At 33.1% G+C, this 23,690-nt stretch overlaps 3 protein-coding genes across 11 annotated transcripts; 2 read left to right on the top strand and 1 right to left on the bottom strand.

Annotated features, from left to right (window-relative positions):
* The first annotated feature begins 9,313 nt into the window (after positions 1-9,313).
* On the top strand, positions 9,314-13,458 carry LOC118058264 (uncharacterized). Of its 4 annotated transcripts, none has more exons than XM_035070978.2 (6): positions 9,314-9,446; positions 9,750-9,919; positions 9,997-10,059; positions 10,201-10,220; positions 10,350-10,394; positions 13,326-13,458. In XM_035070978.2, the coding sequence occupies exons 1-6, from the start codon at positions 9,374-9,376 to the stop codon at positions 13,363-13,365; spliced, it is 411 nt and encodes a 136-aa protein (XP_034926869.1). In that variant the 5' UTR covers positions 9,314-9,373; the 3' UTR covers positions 13,366-13,458. The 4 variants fall into 4 exon arrangements, with proteins under 4 accessions (XP_034926869.1, XP_073261736.1, XP_034926868.1 ...); XM_073405635.1 differs by lacking the exon at positions 13,326-13,458 and adding an exon at positions 10,572-11,756; XM_035070977.2 differs by lacking the exon at positions 13,326-13,458 and having other exon boundaries at positions 10,350-10,488.
* Positions 11,784-14,497, bottom strand: LOC118058263 (type I inositol polyphosphate 5-phosphatase 8). Of its 2 annotated transcripts, none has more exons than XM_035070976.2 (7): positions 14,360-14,497; positions 14,206-14,287; positions 14,009-14,107; positions 13,304-13,915; positions 12,577-12,840; positions 12,236-12,422; positions 11,784-12,107 (listed from the first exon to the last, which is right to left on the bottom strand). In XM_035070976.2, exons 1-7 carry the CDS (start codon positions 14,457-14,459, stop codon positions 12,018-12,020), a joined length of 1,434 nt encoding a protein of 477 aa, XP_034926867.1. In that variant the 5' UTR covers positions 14,460-14,497; the 3' UTR covers positions 11,784-12,017. The 2 variants fall into 2 exon arrangements, with proteins under 2 accessions (XP_034926867.1, XP_034926866.1); XM_035070975.2 differs by having other exon boundaries at positions 13,997-14,107.
* Positions 14,498-18,271: 3,774 nt separating this feature from the next.
* Positions 18,272-21,793, top strand: LOC118058262 (uncharacterized). 5 transcript variants are annotated; one of them, XR_004689133.2, is made up of 4 exons: positions 18,272-18,483; positions 18,640-18,816; positions 19,265-20,933; positions 21,506-21,793. XR_004689133.2 is itself a non-coding variant. In XM_035070973.2 (3 exons), the coding sequence occupies exons 2-3, from the start codon at positions 18,712-18,714 to the stop codon at positions 20,864-20,866; spliced, it is 1,707 nt and encodes a 568-aa protein (XP_034926864.1). In that variant the 5' UTR covers positions 18,272-18,483; positions 18,623-18,711; the 3' UTR covers positions 20,867-21,156. The 5 variants fall into 5 exon arrangements, 3 of the variants coding, with proteins under 3 accessions (XP_034926864.1, XP_034926863.1, XP_034926865.1); XR_004689132.2 differs by lacking the exon at positions 21,506-21,793 and adding an exon at positions 21,012-21,156; XM_035070973.2 differs by lacking the exon at positions 21,506-21,793 and having other exon boundaries at positions 18,623-18,816; positions 19,265-21,156.
* Positions 21,794-23,690: the final 1,897 nt, after the last annotated feature.

Here is a 23,690-nt window from a genome sequence, read left to right on the forward strand (position 1 = left end):
ATCACTTCCACTATACTATATTGATTTTAACTTCTTTCCTGTTTTTTATTGCGAACAATCATTGTTATCATGTAATTGACACATAGATATCTATTTTTCATATAAACAAAAAATCAGTTGTTCTAGCCAACAAAACCAGTGGAGTTCAATGGCTCAGGACCCGTCTTGTTTTATTTATTTATTTTATCAGAAGTTATATCACATCAACCTTAAAAAATGAGCCTCGAGTCACACGAGTATAAATGATATTTAAAACACGTTCTCGCCAAATTTGGAAAACCCCCCCCCCTCGCTCTCTCTCTCTCTCTCTCTCTCTCTCTCTCTCTCTCTCTCTCTCTCTCACACACACACACACACACACACACACACACACACAGGTGTGCGTGCTGTGTGTGCGTGTGTCTCCGACTATGCTTGTGTGCGCAGTAATTTTGTAATGGAGAAGAGAGAAGAAAATAAAGAAAAGGAATCATGAGAGCATGATGCAGTAGCCGTTCTCTGTTGCTTCCATGCTGGTATATAGTGACATATCTGTGCTTAAGATACGCTCATGCTCTCAAATTAATTATCTGCCGGGATATGACTAGACATCCACATCTTCATCTTTGACAGATTTATGCACCGAGATGATAATGTTGGGGAATTGAGGCATCAAGTCTTCCCTCTTATGATCACTGTTCGGGAGTCCTCAAACGGACACTTGAAGGAGTTTTTGGGATTTCTTTAGCATCGAACCTTTTCGATGGAATGGCAGGCTGAGGTGAGGTGAGGATTCAGGTATCGGGATAGTCGAGGCCCACTGTACCTCTCATTGAATGAAAAGAATCCACATTCTGGTAATATATAAGCATAACAACAATACAATGAAAAATAGTAAATTATGTTTAAATATTTATGACTTGATTTCCCAAAAAAAGTAAGAGTTAAATGTTTTTTCTTGTAAACCTAACATTGAGTAGGTGATAGATAATGGAAACTTGCTTTAATTACTGTTTAGTGTTCCTATTTATAATGAACCCTTTTAAAATTTAAAATTAAAGGGTAATTACATCACATATCAAGTCATATTATTTTAATCTTTACAGTAAAGAATGAATGTTAATAACGAGTTGAGGAGTGGGAATAACATCATCATCCTTACAAAATTAGCATTAAAGTTTCCATGTATTATTGCTGATAAAGTTTCAGCCGATAAATGTCACCAGTGACGTCTGATATTTCTAATCACCAAAAGAAAAATAAAAACAAAAAAAAAAGGCAAAAGAAGAAGTAAAAGAAAACAAAAGCGAGAAAGAGAAAGGGATGGAGCTTGTCTTTTCTGCTTATGCAATAAGAATCAGGCTTCACTTACTAATTTGGTGGTGATCTTGAGTTCACTCCCAGTGGAGAGCTCCCTTTTTTTTTATAATCGTCAAAAAATGACATCATTTTTTCGTAAAATTCATCAGTGTGGATTGATTAGCTTCTCTCTCTCAGATGCATTTGATTGAAGCTATCATGGGATTAAATCATGAGTGGCTTCTTAGTTATCAGAACATTAGCTGGCCTCTGCCATTACTTCAATGGTCAAATTGGCTAATGGAAATTAATGCAGCTCCACTAACCAAACTCAGATCCCCTGATGTGCTTTAAAGTGATTGGAACTCTAAGAAAACAACATGAGCGAGTGAAGATGCGACATGAGTTGGATTTTTTTCTCTGCACAGTACTTGTACCATGATTGTTGTTTTATTGATATCTCCATTCTCTAACGACTGTGATCCAACCAATTCTGAAGAGAAGCATGCCAAATGGAAAACCATCTTTCTTCACTTTCCCTACTGCTGTCTTTTTCACTTGTATCAATTCTGAATGGAGTGCAATACCTGCTGGAGAGAATCCATTTCAATGTGGGTGTAGGGCATGTTCCCTTCCGAGAAATCCTGCATTCCTGATAGGGTATGTGCCTGGAAGGGCCATTAGTAACAGTAAAAACTGCTTTAATATGTTGTTTTTTCGGGACTGTTGATGGTAGTGGTGGTGGTGGTGGTGGTGGTGGCCGTGGATAAATCTTAAAAAGCATTTGGCGTACAAGGGAAGATTGTTGTTCTTGTAACAAGGAAAAGATTCTGCTCAAAGCTGACAGAGCAGTTGTTCCGGATCAGGAATGCGGAAAGCTATGTATGTGGTGGAGCTTTCGATGTGGTCCTCCATGGCTAAGTCTAGTCTTGTCCCTTTCTTTGGGTAGCAAGCAGGGACCCCAATAAGCACTTCAACTGAATTATATTGAAGCAGGCGCCCCTAACTCATCTCAAAGAGAGACACCTTGCTTCGATGCTGAAAGTGGTCCACAACTCTCTCTCTCTCTCGTACACACACTACACACACATACGTGTGTGTGCGTGCGCGTGTGTGCGTGTTGTGGCTTTCAGGATTCCAGCATCGCATGCCATTTTCACTCTACTGTCGTCAATCCACCTCATGAATATGGTTCTAGTAAACTTTTTCTCTTCATACTGGCAATCCTGCATGTTTCCGCTACAGGAGCACACGGAAGAGAGCAGTCGGCAGGGTATGAATTACGTAAGAACCTGGCCATATAGATTAATCAAGACTTGAAGGAGATGCTTAAGTATTGCATTAATTAAGTTCTGACAATGGCTCAATATCACTGATGGCAGTGCAGAGAAGTCACAGATCTTGTTTCTAAATGACACAAATCTAGCAGGAGAACAGATCAGGTCTACTGGTGCTTAATTGGAAAGTAAATCCGGAAGAAAGAAGCATCAATCTGTACAGCAACAAATGCATGGTGGTTACTTTTGGCCCGATCGATCCAAAGACGAAACATGAGAGATCTCTCTGTACATCTGCGTTCCCGGGTGCATCCTGCTTGCTTTTACGAGTGAAAAATATGGTTTTGGCAGCAGTGATTCTGCACACTTGTCCCTCTGATCTCCAGAATCCATCAGAAAAATCGATTTGATCAAGTATATACCGCAAGTTGCTAGTGCAGGAATTGTACACTTGACGTGATTGGATCTCACGTGGTGGAAAGAGAACTTTGTAATCTGAGATAGTGGAAACAATTTGACAATAGGTTCTCTTCTGCTTCTCTAGTCACTAGCGAAGCACAAAAGTTGTTCTATACTGAATGAGACACTTATTCTTTTGACCGGAATCGTCTGCTTTCACCAAATAATTTCTTTTTTAGTGCTCCCTTTATTTCTTCTTAATTATTAAGATGGTTTACTTCCACCATGATGATGTTTGTTGGTGATTGAAGGTGAGAGAGACGCCATGGGATCCACAGCTTTTTTTAAATGCTCGCTCAGTATATTCCCCTAATCTCTCTGATTTTTAACGCAAACCCATTCTTTCAAGGGATTTCTTGCTAACTGGAACCAAAACAAATAGCTACTAGAATTTTGATAAATACAAATAAAAATATTAATATAATTTCTTTTTATTGTTATATCTGTCGGTAAATAATTATTGAATTGTGATATTTAAAATCGTAAAGAAAGTAATAAAACAAATATAATAAACTTAGGATTTAAATTGAAAGGAAGATAAAGCATGGATCTAAAAGAAATTTGCCAACTAAATAATAATCCATATTGTAAAAGCTACATCGAATCGAAATAAATTGACCATATATGATTTAGCATAAATTAATCGAATTAGCAAAAAATAAAATAAAAACTACACTCAAGAAGCATGTGAAAAGGAAACAAAGACATTGCACGTGTTGTCTTGAAATAGAAACCTTAAAGATTCTGGTTAAAAGTATCATAATATCTCCACCGTATCCAATACTTGCTAAAGAAGTTTTTTAAAGTATTTTTAATTTTAAAATATATTAAAATAATATTTTTTATTTACTTTTTAAAAAATATTTTTAATATCAGCATATTAAAATGTTATGAAAATATATAAAAAATTTAAATCTAAATCCAAAAACAAATTTAAAATTCCATAAAATATCATTTGCATTGCGTTTCTGTATTAATATATACCCAATATGGTAGTAGTAGTATTTTAAAATATTTTTAATAATATGTTTTTCTTTTGAGTGTCAATATACACCGAGAAGATAAACCCAAGTTTCTTCTCGGCTCGGCGGGGCAAGTCTTACTTCTTCAAAGTGAATATATACTGCTAAAAAAGAAAACCCAAAATGCGGAAAATATCCAGAAGGAAATAAAAGGGAAAAGAGTTGCTGAAGCAGTCACTATCTTATCGTTTTCTCCGATAAAATTCTCAACTAAAAAAAGATAGATGGAGATCATGTGAATTGTCCTTATCAGAACTACCTCAAGTGTCTGGCTTCCAGGGTTACCGCCGATGGAATCGCCATGTCATAGACCGCAAATAGAAGAAGCGACCGTGTCACGTGGGTGAGCCGCAACGATGTGACTACTAGGAATATGTTTGTTTTTGAAATAGCTTTCTTGCTGTAAAAAAATAATAATAAAAAAAAAAATGATTAGATATATTTATATATTTAATAAGAATTATTGTTAAAATTTATGTATAGTAAAAAATATAAATAAAATGTTTGTGTCTGGAAATATAGCTACGGTTGTTTTTTAAAATATTTTTTATTTAAAAATATATTAAAATAATATTTTTTTTAAAAATTATTTTTAATAACAATGTATTAAAATAAGATATAAATATAAAAAAATATTAATTTGAAACAGAGAAAAAAAATAAAAATTTTAATTTTTTTATAGACATTTTTAAAATATAAAAATAAATAGAGTTTTACAAATTTTAATTAAAAAAATATATAAAAACTACTTCATATATAATATGTTTCAAACTTATTGTTTTAGTGGATTCTATAACATAAAATGTAGATTGATGTGTTATTAAATACCTGCATTTGTTTCACAGCAAATACAAAAATCAGCGGAAAACAAACGCAGCCTATCAAGTTAAAAAATGAAATTTGATGAACTTACTTTCTGAAAAGTGTTCTAGTTACAACTTGAAGATTCGCTGAAGCATGGCTCTCCCTTTAATTTGAGATTAAATTTCAGATTTATTTCTTAAAAAATCTCTGCGAACAACCAGTAGGAAGATTTTAATTTGAGGATTTCGAGGATAAAAAATGAAAAATAATATAATCCGTAAACATATGAAAAGTAAGGTAAACTTAAACGAAGAGAGGGTTTCATTTCTTGAATGAGATAAAAAAAAAAGTAGTTTCAGGCCGGAACTGTCATCTACTATCCCATCCCTCGATGTTAGAGATGACATGGAATAATACACACACACACAATACAGCATTTACGTATATTTTAAAGTATACATACAAGAAATTCAATAAAGAAAAAAAAAAAAAAAGCAATATTGAAAAAAAAAAAAAATTTTATCGATCTTGTAAGCTGGTCGCAGCACTGTCCATTTACCACTTGAATTATTTTTATTGTCAGCAAACTTTTTATGTGGGATGATGTTGGACCTTATGTAAAAATCTCATCTTATCTCTATTAAAGGTGTGATAAAGAGATTCAGTCATGGGATCTAATCATATATATGAAAACGAGGTATGGTTTTCGCAGTTCACAAACTGAACAGAAAATCACACCAAAACAATGTCTTTTTTTTTTTTTTTTTTTTTTTTTATCTTTCGGATCGGTAAAATGATTGATATTTTAGCAAATGTTCGTTTTGATCGTTGAACGTATGATCCTTCAAGATTAATATTCAAAATTTCAAAAAAAATATATAAAAAAATTCTTCCTAGCTCTTAGATAGTCATCAAAGAGGGTGCGAGCGGAGTTGTTTGGGGGAATAAACTCCATTGTGAAGTTTGGAGACATTTTAATCCTAATTAGTAGATTTCAACCTTCCAAGTTTATTAACAATATTATGGAGTTTGGTGATGTCTTTGAAATGTAGATTGGAGTCCAAATAAGAAAATAAATTTTGTAAATTTATTTGTTATTGTAATGAATTTGGAGTGTTTTATAATTAAAAAAAAAAATTAAAAGAATTTTTTAGGGTAAAATTATAATGAATGCAATTTTTTAATAAATAAATAAATAACCCAATGATGCTAAAGACATGTCTTTTCATAATGAAGGTAATGCATCCTTTAACTTACCTTTAGTTCTTGTGTTTCTCAACTTTTTTTTTAGTAGTCCATTCTTTCTGTTAATGTTGCTCTAAGAAACTTTAGATGCTTTCTCACCCTCCTCTTCAACTTATAATTTTTTTTTTCTTCCTTTTTTGATCTCTTTCTCTTACTTCCTCATATCTCAATCATATCTTATGAAGTCTCAACTTCTTGGTTTCTAAATGACTCTTCATTATGTTATTTCAGGTACTTTTCACTAACTAGTGACATCTAGTTTTACCTAATGCTCTCTAACACAATTAGAGAGATGACATCTTTGAAGGTACCAGAAAACTAAGCAAAGTCATCAGTTCTAGGAACACACTAAATATACCTATATTACCTTGATATTGAGGCGGGCACATAACTAACATAATTAGTTACTCCTATCAATAGAACCTAGAGCTTATATCCATAGCACATTAAACAAGTTAAAATACTTATTCATACAACTCTCCAATTGAACTTATTTTGAGGTAACTCTTAGAATTTCTTCATCCAGTCCGATGTGGAGTACTTTTCCCATTCATCTGTAATAAATTCTTCAAGTGGCTTTTGATCATGCCACCAAAACATCTTGAATACTAAAGTTTCAACTTCTACTTGGCATACCATCTAAATATACAGTATTGTATACAACATCTCATGGAGCCTCTTCCATACTTCTTACAATGGTTGAAAGATAAAATGGTTTCAGCCAAAATTATAATTAAGGGATGAGTCATAGTTTTCTCATATTCAACAAACAAGTTGGAAGCTTATAAGCAGATAATGCTAAAAGTTGACAATCAAATGGAAGTTGGTGATTTCACGAGTCTTACTTATGCTGCTAGCTATTGGGGGTGTCGTTACTCCCCTACATAACATAATCTTAAGGTATGTGTTCTCAAAAGTTTAATGTCTTGTGTGAAGGCACAAATTCATATCCAATATATATACATGATAATTATGGAATAAGAATTCATACTAAAGTACAACAAAAAATAAATAAGCATAATGAACATGGTAGCAATTAAAGATAGGAGGCAAAACTTTGCCCTAAAATTCCTAGTGGAGTTGTCGATTTGTCACACTTGACATCCCAACAACCCACCCTCTTTCCTAAAAATAGAAAAGGTTATTTTTATTATCTAGTGAAAGGGGAAACATCTGAACTTTATAAAAAAAAAAAAGTGATCATCTAATATTATGATTATTTAAAAACCCTAACTAGTCTATAGAGTTTCATGGTAAGAAACTGATTATACAAAATGAAAGATAATATCACCCTAAGTTCTCATTAATGATTTTTAGTGTTGTAATAACTCAATTTTTATTGATAACTTTCAGTGTAGTAATGACTCAGTTTTCATTGATGATTTTCAATGTCATAATAACTCAATTTTCATTGGCAGCTTCTAGTGTTGTAATAACTCAAATTCCGTTGATGATTTTCATGCCGTAATGACTTAGTTTTTGCTGATAATTTTCAGTGTCGTAATGACTTAGTTTTCATTAATGATTTTTAGTGTCATAGTGGCTTAATTTTCATTGATAATTTTCAATATAGTTAGAATGAATGTTTTATTATAATATTGCTACCATGCAAAGATATGAATAATATACACACATATAAATATATTTTTATGTGTGCTAGTGTATGCATATATGTGTGTTAAAATAATCTTTAATGATGCCTAGTAAGTAATGGTCTTTTTATGAACTAGAAGGTACAACATAAATCATCTTCGACTAGGCGAGGACATATTATGGGGGGATCATGTAGGTTATTTGAACCTTTATATAATTTTGTTAAATTCATAAGGTATATTTTTAATAATGTATTATTGTGTGAATTATGTTATTTGATTAACCATGAGTAATAAAAAATATTAGGATTAACTTAAGTTAAGGATATCTGTAATTGAGATATTTGGATTGACTTGAGTTAATTTAAAAATAAAAGATGATAATTATTATAGTTTTAAGACTTGACTCGGGAGTCAACTCGAGATAAGATTCAGGTCACAGATTTGGAGGGTCAAAATGGCTAGCCCCAAAAAACTTTAAAAATAATTAAAGTAACCTTATTTTGAAAAAAAATAAATTCAAAAAAAGTCAACAAGTTTTTGACTCGTGTTTTATCTCGGATCAACCTAAGTTTTGAATCAGGTCATGTCGAGTCAATCTTTCTTTTATTTTTTTAAACTCAAACCAGTCCAGGCCTTAGGTTAGTCTGGTTTTGGATCAACTTGACAGGTCAATCCTGGTTTTATAACTAGAGTTATTAAAATATTATTAATTTCAATACTCAATATAAACTAAAGTAAAAAAATATATATATCTAGTTATTTTTTAAAATATATATGTTTGACAGTAATACATATTAAGAATAAAATAAAACTTTTTTATATATTATCTTGTCTTATTCATTATAACTAAACATGATATAAAAATAATTATTTTATCTTGTATACCACTACTAAATATAATTTTATCTTTGATTCCTTTTTGTCTTGTATTCTCTCCTCTACTATCTCCATTTCTTTTGTGGACACTAACTAAATATTATATGTGTGTGTCTTTTATGTGATACCTTTTATTTATATTATTTGGAATCCTTTATAAAATAAGAAAAACTAAATTAAAAAAAAAATAATATTAGGCAATTATTCTTGATCATGAATTCTTAATTAATGAATTTCCTCTTCTAAATGTATAAGATTTTTTTCAATTATATTCTAATTTTGATTGATCCTCTAATTTATTCTTCTTCTTTTTTTTTTTATATTTTTTCTTTATTATTTTTAGTCAATAATCATCTTAGTCTTTTGTTGTCCATTCTCAATTCACTCTCTAAATTCTTTTTATTATCATATGATTAAATTAAATATATATACAAATTAAGTTTGATTGAAAATATAATCTTCGAAAACATTTAGAATTTTGAGCGTAAAAAATGGGTCATTACAATCATAATACATAATAAATGTATTAACTTTAATATTTTGAAAAAAAAAAAGAATACCTTGATAAATTAATCTTTTATTAATTAATGCAAAATATTAGTTTATCGATTACATAATTTTTTATGATCCAGATATATTAATTTATAGGGATTTAATTATAGAAAATAATATTTTATTGAAGTGTTTTCATACATTTTATTACAAAATATGAAAGTAAAGATTATTATTATTATTATTATTATTATTTGAATTGTAAATTATGAACTATTAATGCATTACAAGTAGAATTTTGTAGACGGAGAGCGCGAAACCGAAGATGGTGGCCACCGATCCACAGAGGCAACTCCTAACACTAATCCGCGAGTTTGCTACCGAGAAATCACAGGAAGGTAAGTGCCTCCGCACTTGTTCTTTTCCTAGTTTGGTTCCCTAGAAAATGAAGCGAACCAAATATTAAAATCTCTTATCAAAACCTCGCCTTGGGAACTGTTTGAAAGCGATAAATAACCAGAGTGTCAATTCTTGGTTTCTCACATTGTCAGTAACTAAACAGAGGCCGTTTCCCGAGAAAATGCTGGAAAATAGTAGAAAGTTTATTGATCGAGAGCCAAATATTGAATGTTTTATTTTATTAGGTTTATTATTATTATTTTTTGTTTTCAAATTTGTATCGGGTGTTGTAAATTTTGTAGAGAGAAGAGTGATTGGGCTAGAGAAGCGAATACAAGAGCTTGGATGTGAAGTAGATGTGGCAAATGGAGAGATGGAAGAGGTGAAGTGTATCAAAGAAACTACTGAGCAAGAACTTGAAGGCTACGAACTTCAATTGGCTTTAAATGAAGCTTCTATTCAAACCCTTGTGGTTTGTTTTATTTATTTGCTTTACTTCTATTTGATTAGGTTTTTCTATTGCATTATGAACGTCTTATATGCTTTCAGGCAAGAATCTCCATTATTCAAGATGAGATATCCTCGGTTGGATCCCAAGTAGAGGGTCTGAAGGTAGTATGATTCTCTCTCTCTCTTTCTCTCTCTTCATTTGGATGAAGTGAGACGACTTGCATTTTTTGATCTTTTTTTTCCTGTTTGTAATTCTTGTTCTGAACCTCATTGCATGGGTCATTGTGCTTGGGCGGTATGAAGAATGAAGAAGGAGCTTCACCGTAAAGATTGCTGTTTATTTTACTTGCCATTCCATTACATCCGAGCATATGATTGTTTGCTTCATTGAAATCGATTCAAGTAGTATTAATTGATGTCGTTTTGGTAACATGTTTTTGTTGTTTGTGCAGAGATGAGTTTATTCGCCAGATGTTTGATCTTAATGCTAAGATAAGGTTAGTCTCACTTACTAGGACCTATGTAACTTTAACTGGGAATTTGTGTAGCCCCTGTCTGATACACAATTGCACTCTTCTTTGATTAACTTCATGATTTTGGAGATGTTTTCTTCTTGGAAGATGAATTGCTGTGGGAATGCGTATGATTTGTTAATTGATTTGACCTAGTTTCAGAATTGCAAGGAAGGGGAGAAAATAAATATACTAAATTAAAGAGCTCATCTACAAGTTCTTCTCTTTTTTATGGCAGAAATTATAGTGGTTGGTGTAAATTTCATATATGTCACTACCTCCAAGTTTTTCTTTCAACTCTTTTGAATCTGAAGTAATGACAAGAAGTTTTTCTTTGTTATAGATATGCTTGAGCTTTTTTTTTCTTTTTTCTTTTTGGCTATGTATAGATATGTAAAGGACTGGCAATATATACACATATGAATTCCCCTTTTCATAATTGTATATGCCATTAATTTTTATGACTCAGCCACATTCCATCTGAATTACCCACAAACTTTTATGAGCTTTTAGAAGCTTGTTAGCTTATCTTCCTGGTAATGTTTGAGTTTAAACCAATCTCTCTGCAAGTCCTTGAACTGTTTCATTCCTTGGATGCATAATTCTTTAGGCTTGGCCTTGAAGCTTGAGGATATGCATTAATTCCAAACATTGTCATGGAAAACTTCGTTTTTGTACTGTATCTCACGATCATTGTTTTAAACAAAAAAAGAACAAAGGCAAGAAGGCAGGAAAAAAAAATTCAAGAGCTCATGCATTTCAAGGTTTAACGCCATTGCATATGTTAGAAAATGGGAATGCAAAGATTTGAGTATGTTTAGGAGGAAACATGGATACTAGAATTATTAAATTTGAGAAAAAGAACTGTTTTCTCAAAAGAGGAAAAAAAACTACAAGTGTTGGTATTTCAGATAAGCTGCAGAGGGGATGCTGTGTGAAGGTAATCTATAACCAGAAGTTATAGATTTTTCTTCTTCATATCTCCTAACATCTTTTCCCATCTCAAACTGTATGACCTATCATATAGGATATCCTTCATAATACTTTCCTCTTGTTGCAGGAAAGTTCACAGAACATATTGATCTATATGCTGTGTTTTCCTTTCAAGTTAAATGAATAAATAAGAATGCGATATCATAGATTTGAATGAACATTCTGGTAGTAGAGTAAAACAACTATTTTTATAACTATTGCTCTATGTTCTATTGAAGACGCCTGATGGCCTACCAGGTGGAAAAGTGTTCTCGACTGTTTTTTGCTTTTAAAATTTCATGCTGGTCCTTCTCAGTGTGTAACCTGCTATATTTCAATTTGTCAGTCAAAATGGCCAAACCATTACAGTTTCTCTGTTTCTGGTTAACTATTCTTACACCATTGAAGGAAACAAATCATGTAGTTATTAATCAACTTTCACTTTACATCAATCTAACTTAAAATTGCACTTTGAAACCCTACAAAGTGAAAATTTTCTTTTCTAAAGAACAAAAGTCAAAATTACTTAAAATGATGCTTCTCTAGAAAGCCAGCTGTGGCAACATAGCAAGCGAAAAGGCCAGAGCATTGCCTAAAATTGCACTTCCTCTGTTTTTGCTATTGTATATGCATTTTTTATGGCAATGATCCTATGCCCTTTACTGATTCCTTGGAAATCAGTGATAGCAAGGTAGATCTGGCCCCACCTTTGCTATCGATTGGCTCCTGAAATGAAAATTATATTGGCATTAGTATCATTGATATGAGTTGATGACCTATGGCAACGAACTTGTTTCATTTTCACATATAAATTCCATCAGAATTTTGCCTTAAACAACACAGCCAGAACTTACCAGTTTCCCGGAAGGCATGGGCAGAAAGGTGCCTGTAGGAAAAACCTTTCTCGGATTGGTAACCTTCATGACTTCTATTGGTATAGAAAAGAGTGCAGAAACTGGCCGGTGGTCAGAGAACTTGCTTTCACTTCGAAAATAGGAAAGTTGCCTCACTCCTTTTCCATACCACAGTATTCTGTCACACCTGTCGCCAGATTCAGGCGTTATTTTAGTTGAAGGTAATTTGTATGATGTACAGTGCAAGGTTAGTTCCCTCTAGGCCAGAGGACTCATATTGGCCTTGTGATGGCTACATACGGTAAATAACAATTCAACACAACTGTGGTTCACTGACGTACCATGCTGGAGTTCTTTGCTTCTCTCCTGATCTGCCTGGCAGGCCAGCTGTGTACCGATTGCAATTTGCCGAGGAGTATTTGTATGTTGGTGCGAATTCTATGTTCCCTTCTCTCCAACCTTTGAACACTCCTCCATCTTCCAGTTCCTTTCGGAGCTGATCAAATTCCTGCAATGCTTTCCAATCTTGCTTCTTTATGAATTCCTTGGCCAAAATGTTATCTTGGTACAGCCGATAGTTGAGATCTCCAAACCAGAATATACGACTGCTTAATATGGCATTTTATTTTGTTCAGATGAACCTTGCATATATAGTAATCAACTTTTATTCAAATAAACGACATTTAGGTTCATACCTGCCGTTCTCTTACATACATTACTTTGGGCAACTTTCACATCCTATAGATTTTGATTCTGGTTTGGATTTAGGAAGTTGAACATAACCAAACGCTAGAATTCCATGGAATTTTAACCGGATGCTCGAAATTGGATATACTAGGGATGATTTTTTCAGAAATTTCACTATGTGAGATTATTAGACTTGGTGGGATCTTGTTGATAAATTGAATCTTGCTTGGTCTGAGATCTGTAATGGCTTGGCAGCATGAAAGCAAGCGAGTCCATGAAAATTTTTCCCCTACAGTCTAAATTGTTGGTTACCATTTAAGAATCATGTTGCTAGTATTGCTATTCCAACTTGTGTAAATAGATAGTTTGAGGACCACTTACTCGTGTCCTATGATGGTGATAGGATGAGGATTGTCATCATCTTCAGAAGAACGGGGGAATGAAGTTCGTCTGAAAATCTCCGAGACTTGGTGATTCCTCCTGCCTTCATCACCTCTCTTCTCGCCGGAAGCCAAGTGAGCAGCAATGAAGCAAAAGCTGGTTCCTTCAATAGACATACTAACTGAAACTGAACCTTTATTCCCCAAGTACCCCATGATGCCACAAGCCACGGAAGAAACCTTAACATCTGAAATGCAGTACTTCGTGAGAAATTCCTTCTTCATCCATACACTTATAAACACTCCGACCATCTTCTTGCTTGCCATTAGCTTATATTCGCTGCCCCCATATGCCTCCCCTTCATGCTGTGCCTTTGATAGCTCCGGCCCTGTAAATCCAGAATGGCCGCTAAAACTTGCCCTCTTTCCGAGACCGGGGAACTTAGCAAAATGATAGTTTTCACTTGAGATTGGATTCAACATGGGGGTCAACCAGGGGCATCCATACTTGTCGTTCAGAGTTTTTCCGATGAGCAAGTTCCAGTTTGTTGCTTCAGTTGGGTCTTCTACTCCTATCACGTTTTTGGTTTTCAAAGGCACAATCTCTTGAAACCTGCACGTAGCAAGAGAAGCTCCCGTTGTCAGATGCATCCTCGAGATTTAACGAGTAATTAACCTTCAAAGTATTACCTACCCTAGAACATACATGTCAGCCGCATCCTTGAGATTTAGCCATTCATTCACATCTACGGCTAAGCTTCCAACGGGAGATCTTCCGGCGACATTCCAGGTACCCACAAAGATTCTGAAAAGCATAACATACACATTTGTGAGATGGAATCTGAAGCAGGTTTTCTTGGGTGTTTCTTCTTCCAGAACAACGTTTATAAAAACATCAATTACCTCAATTCATTGGTAAAGATGCATGGATCTATCTCCAACGATCTAACGAGGTCATCATCCAGGCTATCGTCCTCACTGTCATCTGCAACAAAATATAGTAAACATTATTTAAAAAGAAATTGAAAAATAGAGAGGAGGGGGGGATGTAATTGACCTGAAACTTCATTCCGTTGATACGCGTCGGCTCTCCTGTTCTTTCTCTTAAACCACTCGCGAATTGTTCTAGTTTTTGACTTCCGGTTCTCAATGTCCATAGCTCAGATCATCAAAGGTCAAGGCCATGCCGCGAATACAAGAGGAAGGGGAAGTGGATGTGCTTTCTGCAACTCTTTGTCGTGCCTTCTCTTCATTCGGAAGCTCTTACGTGGTTGCTAGCTAGATTAATTCATTAGTAGTGTCAATAAAAAACGTAGGTTTCACGGCAAGGAACCATAGTTTTAATCGCCTCGTACCGATATTGAAACAAACTTAGGAACCATTTAAATTTATTTCAACGGACAATCCCAGGAAACGAGAGTGAAATTGGACAATGTATGTATCATGTGAAAGTCAAGGTTCGGTCTGGGAAGAAACTCCTCTCATGGTGATCGATGGTATAATTCAGCCACAAAACAATATAGGCCTCACAAGCTTCTATCATTTGCATTCATTATTAGAGCAGTGGTAGGTGGTGGTGGTGGTCACATATGTCTCGTGGATTTTTACATGACAAGTTTATAAAACTTCCTCGTCAAAAAATATAATGGGATCGTTATTAAGGATGGTTTATGTAAAGCCTAGCATGACCGTTACAACTTGGACGTTGCAAGTACAGAAAAAGTACAGTAAATCGCTTGTGAGTGTGTTTGTTGTAAAAAAAAAAAAGTTACATGTTAAGGATAGTTTATTATACTATCAGAAAAAAAAAAATATATTAAAATCACCTTTATATGTTAGATTGATTCTAGTTAATTTAGGATAACTTGCTTTACTTATGATCTGAATACTTTTCTAGGTTTAATTTTTTTTTTTTAATTTAGTGATATATATATATATATATATATAGAAAAATCAATTTTAAAATCAAACAAATATTAAATATTAAATAATAAAATTAAAAAAAAATCAAAACTCAATATTTAAAGCTGAAATTAAAAGAAGAAAAAAGTCAAGCCCTACACACCTATAGAAACAAAATTAAATTAATTATTCGTTAAATAATACAGAAATAAGAGTTATTTATAATTCAAGCTGAAACTATTTTATTAGTTATTGTAATATAAAAATCAATTAAATGATATGGTGACCAAAAAAACAAGAGGAGAGGTCTTCATGTTGAAATCCTTTTTTCAATCTAATTTAACCTTGAAATATCTTAAAAATACTATAAAAGCCTTCTAAAACCACTGCCAATCTTAAAACATCCCAAAACACCTAAAAAAATCAAAATCAACAAACATAATTAAAACATTGAGGGATGTTTAGAGGAAAAAAAATCCACCACCATCAAATTTTTCTTATCAAATAAAACTTGTTGACATTAAGAACGACAAGTTTTGTTATCTACAAGTGGTCAAACTGATGATTTTCTCTCTTTTTACTATTTTTTTGTGTGACTTTCTTTCTCTTATGTAAAAAATAGGGATTGGTAAATGTAATATTTACTAGTTTACTAGCCCATACTATGTTGTGGGTCGAACAAAAAAAATTGATGTAAAAAAAAATGTTCAAGTCACATAATTTTCTTTTATTTTTTCTCTCCTATGTAAAAAATAGAAATTAATATATTAAATATCTTAATCTCTTCTTATTTATTAAAAATATTTTAATAAATAAATTTAACAAACACCATCGGATAAATATTTTGTTTTGCTATTAAATATTTTAATCTATAATTTTTTTATTATTTATATTTTTTTAATTATTTAATAGTTCTCAATTTATTACAAAATATAAAATATAATTTCGATGCATTTCTACGTAAAATATTTTAAGAAATAATTGGTATCAAAATACCATCCGGCTGCTCATGTTTACGTGAAACGTTGCGCATCACATCACCACCAAACCCTAGAGTACTACATTAATGAGTAATCCTAATTACAAATGTAATGAAATCAATGCAAAAGGCCACTTAAAGGCGTGAATTGGAGGTCCGGATGGATGGATGGAAGAGAAATTCTACACAAAACTTAAAACCATTAGTGTTTCACCAATCATCAAACGGTGTGAGGAGTGAAAGCACCATTTTTGAGACGACAAGTTCCTCCAAGTTCGCTGGTTCATTATTGGTGTTGTATTTAAGACATTCCTAGCGACCAGACGCTCACCCTCCAGGCACAAGCATCGGTCGCCCTCACCCATAAATGTAGCTGCCGGCAATTAGTGAGGTTGGTTTTCAAGGTATAAATCATTATGAGAGAAACATCTTGTAGGATACAATCAAAGGAAGTTTTTGTTATTGTTGCGAGCTGAGTTTTGGGTATTGTTTCAAGGTATAAATCCTGATTGCTGGTCGCAATCACCAATTTTTTAAATATTTATATAAATCCTGATTGTTGGTCGCAATCACTAATAATTAAAATAATATAAAAATCAAATATTTATTATAAATTTAAATATTTATATATTTAAATACATAAAATCTAAAATAGAAACGGCTTTGGGGAGGAGAAGGAGGAGGCTGGTTATTGCTAGGACCATAGGGCAATTAAAGGGTGCACATGTACCACCCATTTATGATCTAATTTTCATTACTAATCGGCGGAGTTATTCATAATCAATAGTGAGTCATTCATATTTTTCACTAAAATGGAACATTCAAGCCTACAAGCTTCCAACGGTCAAAACATTAAGGGGGTCGTCTTCAAGTTCCTGGTCATAGTGTTAGAGAGTTTGTACACTTGATTTCTATCAAATCCACTGGATGAACCTACCTCCAACCACAAATCTAGATTGAGATGAGTCGAAGGATCATCCTTATATCTTTTATTCAATCCGCCGTTATATGTATCCTAGAAAAACAATTAATGAGAATAATTAAATTAAATGTGAAATGTACAACCATGGACAGTTAATGAGAAATGTGTAATGAAATTAAATATCGCGAGAGATAAGAATAATTAAACAATACTTACATGTGTTATGAACCTCGTGAAAAATTATTTATCTTGTAATAGAAAGATTTGAGATTCAGTCAACTATGAGTTTTGGAATAGTAAATATTGATAATGTTGCATACGAGAAATTTAACAATGTATCAATTTATGATATTATAAGAGATAAATTGTTCAAAAATAAAATGTGCTTGTCTAAATTTTATTTCTAACAAATATCTTTCCTTTACAATGTTTTTTGGTACGGGTTATCCAGAATGAGAGAATATTGACAAATTACCACATGAAGGCACTTCTCCATCACTGTGATGTCTTGAAACGCGATTGATTCTTGTTCTCAATCGAGGCTCAAAATAGTACAAGATAAATATTAAAATCTCTTCAATAATATAGGCCTCACATATCAAAGCCTCAACATGCGCCTTGTTTTTAACTTTTCTCTTAAGGTTGAATAAGTACCTACATGGAATTAAATGAATGTTTTGAAATATAAAAAGAAAGACAATAAAATTTTAATTACGATGCATGTGTAATCCCTAACCTCTTGAATGGATACATCCATCTATATTAGATTAAGCCTCCAACATTTGCCTTAAATTGTAAATTTATGGGTATATATTCTATCAAGTAGAAAAACAATAGAGAGAATATTATCTCAAATTTGCATATTATCAATTTATAAGTAAAATGATTATCTAGTTGTTTTTTTTCATTTTTATTTTTTAAAATAAAAAAAATAATTAGAAAACATGAAATGGTCAAAAAAACATCAAAATAAATATAAGATTAATTATACATTTTTTTAAAATTATAAAAAACTAATTAATTAGTTTGTTTTGATAAATGAGAGTTCTTGAGTTATAATTAACCCACTAAAAAAAAAAAACACCGTCAGTAAATATAATAAAAAAAGGTTTTGAGGTGGGTCCCATAGTCAGTTGCTCGCCTGTAAACCGATAAACATTATAGACACCAGCATTCGTCTTGCAGCAAAAATGGAAAGGGGTCCAAAAACGAGTAACAGATTCTACGTTCACGTAATTCAAATTCAAAAGCAGGGGTAATCAAGTAATATCAAGGTATCCGTCAGCTGGTAAACCTAAAACCCACTCTTTTTTCAACCAGAGGAGGAGAAGCAAGGAGAAGGAGAGAAGAAACCTTCCTCGCCATGGCAGAATCAGAGGTGAAATTGCTAAACGGCCCTCATCCTCAGTACTAGCACATGTTAATTTGTTTAATATTTTACTTTAATTTTAAATTTGATCATCTCATTCTTGGTTTTGATTTTAATTGAAAACAAAGAAAAAATAAAAATAAAATAGTCTGGCTGTCTTTGTAGAAACTGGTGGCGTTGAAAAAAGCATATGCAGATATAATATTGAATACAGCAAAAGAGGCAGCAAGCAGAGTAATGGAGTCGGAGCGAAAAGGCCTTCGCTATCACCACGATCTCTGCAGTTCAAAAGACGAGGCGCTTCGATTACTTCTTCGCTTAAAACAAATGATCGATGCCAAAGTAACCTTATTTTTCATCTCATTTCTTGCTCCTGGTGTCGCGCGCCACCTTTTACTTTACATGGAAGCTTTGATTTTATCATATATTAGAAGGGTTGTAAAGAAATGGTTTTTCATTTTTCCATTTCTCGATAATCATGGGTGCTCATTTAATATATATATATATATATATATATATATATATATATATATATATATATATATATATATATATAGAATTTAAAGGTATTTTGATGTGTGGAAGATATTACATTTGTTTTTTATGCTACTTGCCTGCTCGAGTTCTAATGAGCAGCTCCACTACATTTTGCTCAGAATTTGTTGTGTGGCTTTCCTTGTTACCTTGTTACTTGGACAGCTGATACCGAGTGCTCCCGTTACTCTTATATAAGTTCCCTTTCATCTTGCAAGCATCAATGCATCACCGTCTCATTTTTCTTTCCTTGCAGGCAATTGAAGCAGAGATAACATCCGCAAGCCAACAGAGTAAGATTGATGAGCTTGAGGCGCAGCTCCAGGAGGCAGAGGGTGTCATAATAGATCTTAGAGCAGAGTTGAGATGGGTACGTGATGAGCTAGAGAAGGTAAGGAACAGCAAAGTCCAACCTTCGAATGTAGAAGCTGTGAAGGAAAGTGAATCTTCTCACCAACATTTAACATCTGAGCCCATTGTACTCTCTCTTTCTAATTTGCCGCCTCAAACTGTGGCAACTTCTAATGTAAAGAGTACACTACTGGATCAGAGAAATTTCAACAAGTGCTGCAACACAGAAGATCAGCAATTGAGTGTTTCACCTTTGGAGAACTATTCTTCACGTAATGCAGACTTAGCCTCCATTAGTATGACAGACAAGGAGCCGGCGTTGTATAGAAATGGTTGTACGCAGAGAATTCGTGCATCTGAAGGAAATGCGTTTGCTAGCAAATTGCCTCCTTCAGATGTAGGAGTGGAGCAGCAATCACTCATAAAGAATGAGGTTGTTGTCAAAGCAAGTAATGGGGATGAAGGTAAATGTACTGAAACTTCTCCTAAGACTAAGAACGTGGGGAAAATGAACTTTTCAGGGGAAGAAGTAAGAAACCATGTCAAGGTTTGCTCATCAAGACAGAAAAGGGGGAGGTTTGCAAAAGCCAAAGCTAAGCGCAAGTCTTGTCCCATTGTCATAAAACCTTATCAACCACCTTCTATTGTTTCTCGTCATAAGACAAACTCAGTAAATGGCACTGTTAAATCTGATCAACATTTGTGTACCTTGCCCCCTGTCAAGCCTAGCAATCAGGATATGAAGAAGAATCCCATTGAGCTGGAAGAAGAATTGCTGGAAACAAATGACTGCCTTGCTGCTGAAATGATTGTTCCTGAAGGGAAAAGACCAAGAACAGAACGAATTACAACTTCTGGCTCTTCCTCGTCCTCGTCCCCGTCCCCTTCGGTTCAACACTCAGAATTTTGTCAAAAACCTTTTGTTCTCACTCCTTGCAAGAATTACTCATTTTTGCTCCATGGTAGTGTTAAATCTGACGAAGACCAGTCAAAGATAACTGAAAATGATGTCAAGCTGAAGCCACTACCTAGCTTGGGTCCTGTTTTAACACCAATTAGAGGTGGTTTGGATTCAATATGTGGCTCTACAAATGTTGAAGTAAGTGTAAAGGCACTCTGTGGGTCCGTTGATGACACTGATGCAGACAAGGACATGGAGTTTGTAGATGAATTGGCAAAAGAAGAACTCGATTCTAACCAGAGTCCTATAGTTCCAAGTTATGAATCAAATGCTCAGATGATCAATGTACCAATTGTATTTTCTAATTTGAAAGATGCCAAAACATCCGAAGAAATTACTGTTAGTGTACCGCTGGTGCCCTCTGATATAAAAGTTGCCAAATCATCCTTGGAATCTAGTGTGTTTCCTAGTCAATCAGACAATAGGCTTCTTAAATACACCTTTCAGAGGAAGCACAAGAAGGAAGCTGTGAGCAGCTCTGATAACAACGCTTCTGGCGAGAAGAACAAATTAAAAAGGAAAGCAGATGAAAAGCCAGAAGATTAACCAGAGCCGCATAAATCTAGCCTGATAAATGAGTCATCTAGGGACATTAGCTCAAGCCGCTCGTAAGGTTGGTTTCTCTTAAACATTATCTGTATCTTCTTAAACATGCCCCACATGTCATGACTCCTTTTGTTTTCCGTTTTAGGATAACATGCTGCCTTTGTCATTCCGTGATTCCATATTCACGACGATTTCATATCTCAGTCAATGGGAACTGAAAGCATGTAAATTTTAGTGAATGATCTTAGTTATGTGCAGGGAAATTGAAATATGAGACTAATTTCTACTAATGTTTATGGCTGAGGACACTGCATATACATGTTTTGCCTAAATGATACTGGCCTGAAAATGGTGGGTTTTTTTCTATGGTCCCAAAATAATAAATTCAAGACCAATACCTGATCATACACACACACACACACACACATATATGAGTAATTAGGGCAGGATGGAAGAAAAGAAACAAAGTTATGTAGGAGTTTTCTAATGCTGATCATATTCGAAATTGACTTGCATGGTATTGTCCTTAAGTGGTGGAATAACAATAAACTTGCTAAAGAGAACTCTCGCTCTATTAAGAATAGCTGCGTAGCTGGAAGTGCACTCTGATTTATGCCAACATTTTTACGTCTCTTTCAGGGTTCCAAATAAACTTCTGCTTTCATGTTGAGTCAATATTAGAGTATGCACCTGGTTTCTTTTTCTGGGAAATGTTGGTGGTAATGAAACTAACTGTTCATCGAGCTCAGCCAGGAGAAGGATGTGGCTCTGAATTCAAATGTCTTGTGCCATTCTTTGGTGATTATTGAGAGAATACTTTTTCAAGAAACCATAGAAAAGGGCTGCTTGCATCGCATGAGATGTGGAGATTACCAATCAGCTACTTGTTTACCACTGTTGCAATTTTGATTTTGAACCTCACTGTAATTGTTTTTTAAAGTGTTTTTTAATTAAAAATATATTAAAATAATATTTTTTTTGTATTGTTTTAAAATAATTTTTTACATCAACATTAAAATGTAATGCATTGAAAATATTAAAAAAATCAGCGTATTAAAATAATTTAAAAATATCAAAAAAATATTAATTTAAAATAAAAAAAAAATAAATTATTTTAAAATTACTTTTAAAATATATATATAAAAAAGGCAGTGTGTTACAATTTTCAAACCTAACAACCTTTCTCATATAACTATATATGAAATGGTCTGGAAATCTCTTGCGTTGAATGCATCATTAGTCATTAATTTCTTATGTGTCGTCATAAACAAATATATTTTTTTTTATGTACAGTGAGTATTTTTATTGAAACATATTAAAATAATATTTTTTTTTATTTTTTAAAAATTATTTTTTAATCAGTTTATTAAAATTATCTTAAAAACAAAAAAAAATAATTTAAAGCAAAAAAAATTAAAATTTGTTTTTTTTGTTTTTTTTTTTAAAAAAACACAAGCATAGATAGTTGCCTGGCTTCTTTCTGAGTGAATAACACATGTGTAATAGAAGTTTGAGACTGACTATAGATAGATCCATTGAACAGAAATTGAAAGTGAAGGTCGACCATAAAACAAGAGAAGATTATTCTCAGCTCCATCAATTTGATATGCAGTCATTCCACAAATTTATTCAAAAATTGAGTTGATATTTTCTCTGGTCAGTCAATTTCACAAGAAAATCCCTCCCTCCCTCTCTAAATCTGGGTTTATTGTCCTCTCCAAAGGTGGGATTTATACTATTAGGAATGAATTTCGTTAATTTATTATTAAAAAAAACTAAGAGTGCTTAGTTAAATACCATAAGCTTTTTGTAATTTTTTTTTTTTTAGGTTTGAAGTCACTGAACAACGCTATATTCGAACCTTGACTTTTACGAATTGATTAGACAGTTTCATGTCTTTATTAGGTTTTAGAAGTTCTTATTTCATGAATTTTTGTTTATGCAAAATAAAAGTAAAAATTGTTTGGATGAAGACGAAATGTGCTAATGTTCTTAAGCAATAGGATGTTAAGTGGAATTATGTTACAAAACATAGAGAGTGAGTTCTAATTTATGGAACATAAGAATTTAGCTTCTGTTTTTGACAATATTAGTAAATATAATCAAATTATTTTGCCATTAGTTGACTATGACGAATTACAAAAAATATGTAATAAAAAATCTCTTTAAGTCAATTTTAATCTTGGATTTTGATAACATTTAGAAAAGACAGTTGTACCCACATTTCTATTTCCAAAAAAATTATTTTTTTTGTTAAAAAATTATTTTGTTTTTGTTTTAAATCGTTTCGATCATAGTTTTAAGAAAGGCCCGGGTTCCGGGTTTTGACCAGGTTACAGGGTCTCGACCGGGTCGGCGAGGTCAAAATTTATTTTTTAATTTTTTTCTAAAAATCAAAACGACATCGTTTTAGAAAAAAAAAAAAACAAAAACAAAAAAAAACAACGGGTTTGCGGTCGGGTCCCGGGTCGACCGGGTCTGGCCAGGCCAATTTCCAAGCGGGTTTTGGCCTCCACCCGGACTGGTCCCATGCCCGGGTCGGCCGGGTCCTGGGTCGACCCGCCGGGCCAGTCCGGGTTTTAAAACTATGGTTTCGATATGCTAATCTCAAAAATAATTTTTAAAAATTAAAAAAATATATTATTTTAATTTATATCAGCACAAAAAATATTTTATAAAACAACCATATTCATACTCCTAAACAATACCAATCATTTAAATTCACTTTAAAAAGCTAAAGAAACCAGATAAAAAACTGAAAAGTTAACTATAGTCATAGGATTTATATCTTCGTTTGTAGATTACACAAGAGATTGGTACTACC

This window comes from Populus alba, chromosome 17 (assembly GCF_005239225.2).
Source record: "Populus alba chromosome 17, ASM523922v2, whole genome shotgun sequence".
Taxonomy (NCBI): Eukaryota; Viridiplantae; Streptophyta; class Magnoliopsida; order Malpighiales; family Salicaceae; genus Populus; species Populus alba.

Bases quoted from the DNA above. Each gene is read 5' to 3' on its own strand.
- LOC118058263 (XM_035070975.2), bottom strand. From the start codon at position 14,459: ATGGACATTGAGAACCGGAAGTCAAAAACTAGAACAATTCGCGAGTGG. The intron at 14,108-14,205 runs GTAATTGATGTT...TATGCTTTTCAG, and splicing joins ATCTTTACCAATGAATTGAG to AATCTTTGTGGGTACCTGGA. The intron at 12,841-13,303 runs GTAAGTGGTCCT...CATATTAAGCAG, and splicing joins ATCACCATCATAGGACACGA to TCGTATATTCTGGTTTGGAG.
- LOC118058264 (XM_035070977.2), top strand. From the start codon at position 9,374: ATGGTGGCCACCGATCCACAGAGGCAACTCCTAACACTAATCCGCGAG. The intron at 9,447-9,749 runs GTAAGTGCCTCC...TAAATTTTGTAG, and splicing joins TACCGAGAAATCACAGGAAG to AGAGAAGAGTGATTGGGCTA. The intron at 10,221-10,349 runs GTAAAGATTGCT...TTGTTTGTGCAG, and splicing joins AATGAAGAAGGAGCTTCACC to AGATGAGTTTATTCGCCAGA.
- LOC118058262 (XM_035070972.2), top strand. The intron at 18,817-19,264 runs GTAACCTTATTT...CTTTCCTTGCAG, and splicing joins AACAAATGATCGATGCCAAA to GCAATTGAAGCAGAGATAAC.